Here is a 3,430-nt window from a genome sequence, read left to right on the forward strand (position 1 = left end):
AACAATGCACTTCCTGGATCAGAAATTATTATTAAAATTACTCAAATAAAGAAAACTTATAAATTTTGTTATTGATTGATTGAAGAAGATGGTCGGGGAGAGCAATATATTTATTTATGCCGACGTTTTTGGTATTTTCTAAGTAAATTAAATAAAACTTAATTAACTTGTAAAATATGAAAATTTAACAAGTGAAATTATTAACCTCCATTTATAATAGTATATTAAGCTGTGGCTTGATATGAACAGAACTGATAGCTGGGGGAAGAGGAGGAGACAGCACAATTAACAGCTAAAAGCCTGTCATTGCTTTCATGTTGCTTATTGAGGCACAGACGGGTACAATTGTTCCTTCTCATGCCAACAATAAATACATCAATGAATATTAATGCTGACAGTAGACTTAATCAAGGTATAGAAGTAAGAGACAGTAAATTATTGCCTTAATATGAACCGATCTTTCTATCTGAAATTAAGGACTAGAACAAGGAGACTGTCAATCAAAATCAATCTCCTAAAAGAAATGTACAATAATATCCCAAAAATGGCTATTGACCTGGCTCCCATGGTTAAATAATATTAATGATCCAAATGTTAGTAAAACATCACAACGTTCACTATTCTGTGGTGGAAATAATCCTTGCTTTTCGGATGACTCCTTCTTAAGTTCACAATGATAAGTTGAATAAAAAACTCCTTTTTTCTTGTTCTCCATGGATGTCATAACAATAGTCAAAAGTTCAATTATCCTTGTGAAAACCATGAGAAAACGAAAACAATTATTTATAAGACAAGTTTACGCGTTGTTCGTAAACCATTACCTTCTACAACTTGTTAAATGGTAGTTGTTAATATTTATTAATCTTTTCAATGGTATGATATATTATACATCTACATTACTATTATTGATACCGGATATTTTTTCCAACTTTGAAAATATTTTAAAGATTTAAATGAATTAAAGATTCATTAACATAGAAGATGCTAATTTGAAACGCGGCATTCAGGGCGTGCAAAATTATTAGATTAATATGATATTCTAGATCATTGAATTTGGCATTGATATAGGTTGAATTTTAAAATGTTTAGAGCCGTTTTATATAAAATTATAAGCATAAAATCTATGATATTATATTAGTAACTATATTTCAGCAAAAAAGTTACTGAATTATCACATGCATATACTTACTAATAGTAGGTTTTAGTTCCGAGAATCTTTGCGTTTTTGAGCGAGACTGTTCACGTCCACACACACACCCGTGTGGAGTAGTAAGTCTCCCATCGGGCGCTTCCCCAGGTGGCGGATAGGGGAATTCTCACTAGATATGGAGGGAACCAGGGAAATATACCCGGGGTTGACCAAGACTAAATTCAAATCCAGGCGCGATGGTTCCCAGAATAGGCGGCGTACTGGTCAACATCTGTTCTTCAGGTTAGAGGCTGCTGTTTCAAAACCTGGCAGGAGGTATAAAATGCAATAATACTCTGAAGTCACAAATGATGGAAGATAATGTTACTTGTACTACGGTGCAGAGGCACGGTACCCCAGTAACGGCGTCGATAGAGAATGCGAAAGCGAGTTCCCCGGCGTCGTCAACATACGATCGCAGTGCTGCAATAGTGGGATACTTGGCCATTGTAGCATCTAATACCACAAGACTAACCACTACAGAGGCGATGTAAAATCTTGGGAACAAGATTAAACAGCTTCTCTGCTTCATTCGCACTAAGAACAAAGTCCAAGGTAAAATAAGAAATTATGTATGCGAAATCCAACTATACTTTGAAAAGCTGGAAACAGCTGCACTCCCCATCGAAACTGCAGATGGTCACGCCCAAAGAAAGGAATTTAGTCCACCGAGGAAGAATGCTGTTGAATCAGAGGGGACAGTAACCACACCTTCTTTGGCGGGCGATAAAAAGAAGAACAAGAAGAAAACCGCACAACCCAATGCACAAGTTGAGCATCATAATGTAGATTGCCCTTTAGAGATCTAATTCAGTTCAACGTGGAGAACAACAGGAAGAGCAATGACAAGCCATGACTGATACCAGTCCTACTCAGAAGTCCTGCGAAAGGTGAGAGAAGATCCGGCGATGGTGTAAATGGTCACTTCAATCACAAAGGTCATAAAGGCGACCTGTTACTCCAATTGGACCGTAAAAAAGAGCAATCTCTTGCTGTACTAAAAAGCTCACTGGAGGGTGTACTTGGCGAAGGGACAGAGGTACGGACTTGGACGGAGGAGTACCTTTTCCAGCTGCGAGATTTGGATGATCTCACCACCAAAGAGGAGGTCTGCAACCTCAAGGCCTTCAAACCTCTCCTCGGTGAAGATTCAGTGCCCATCACAGCAGTAAAATCCATCCACAAATCCTAGGGAGGTACGTAAACGGCGGTCATTTCACTTCCGTTTCTCTAGGCTAGGAAGATTATGGCTCAAGGAAAGGTCCGAGTAGGGCTGGTTGTTAGCCGCATACGTGAGAGACTCAGAGTTCTAAAGAGTTTCGGTTGCTGGGAATATGAACACAAAGCTCGGAAATGTGTTAGAAAGGATAAATCTCCCCATGTCGAAACTGTGGTAAACTAGTTCACAGAGCTAGTGATTGTGACCAGAAACCTCAAAGCGCATTATGTGCGAGAAATGGAGATGCTGACCACCCCAGCGGAAGTAGTAAGTGCCATGCTTTCCGTTCAGCATTGAAAACAATGACGCACATCCAACAACATCGTAGATGAGGATACTCCAGTTGAATCTGAACCACTGCGAAGCTGCTCAAGATCTCCTTTACCAAACAGTACGGGAACAGCACATTGACGTCGCTATTCTCTGCGAACAATATGAAAATCTGGATGGCAACTTGTGGGTATCCGATGTCAGTGGTAAAGCTATTTGGGCCTGTAATTCTCAAGCTATTCAGGAAGTGAATACTGCATCGCACTCTGGCTTTGTATGGGCGAATATCAACGACGTATACATCTTTAGCTGTTACGCCTATCCCAGTGTTACAATCGAAGACTTTGTTGAATTTGTTGGATAGCATTGTCTTAGAGGCTGGTTGTCATAATCAAGCTATCATAGCTGGTGATTTCAACGAATGGGCAACTGAATGGGGAAGAAGAATAACGAATCGACGTGGTGAAGTTCTCCAAGAAGCTTTCGCACAACTAAGTGATATGATCCTTATGAACACCGGAACAAATCAGACGTTCACAAGAGCAGGATGATCATCTATCATCGATTTGACGTATGTCAGTGGACGTATGCATCGGATCGCTACTTGGAATGTTTGTAGATTTTATACAAACAGTGTATATTGATTAAACTGGATAAGCCTATATGAGAGAAGAGTTGTCGATGGAGAATCATTGGCTAAAGCACGAAAAGTTTTGATGACGCTTCATTCACATTAATGCTAGAAGCTGAGT

The 3,430-nt window shown here is 39.4% G+C and overlaps 1 protein-coding gene across 1 annotated transcript; it reads left to right on the forward strand.

The window, feature by feature from the left end:
- Positions 1 to 2,736: 2,736 nt before the first annotated feature.
- LOC136796023 (uncharacterized) lies at positions 2,737 to 3,042 on the forward strand. Its single transcript, XM_067048458.1, has one exon. It carries the CDS (start codon positions 2,737 to 2,739, stop codon positions 3,040 to 3,042), a length of 306 nt encoding a protein of 101 aa, XP_066904559.1.
- Positions 3,043 to 3,430: the final 388 nt, after the last annotated feature.

The sequence above is a fragment of the Halyomorpha halys genome, unplaced genomic scaffold (assembly GCF_000696795.3).
Source record: "Halyomorpha halys isolate HHAL.00 unplaced genomic scaffold, Hhal_1.1 Scaffold732.1, whole genome shotgun sequence".
Lineage (NCBI taxonomy): Eukaryota > Metazoa > Arthropoda > Insecta > Hemiptera > Pentatomidae > Halyomorpha > Halyomorpha halys.

Excerpts from the sequence above, each read along its gene's own strand:
- LOC136796023 (XM_067048458.1), top strand. The coding sequence starts at position 2,737 with ATGAGGATACTCCAGTTGAATCTGAACCACTGCGAAGCTGCTCAAGAT.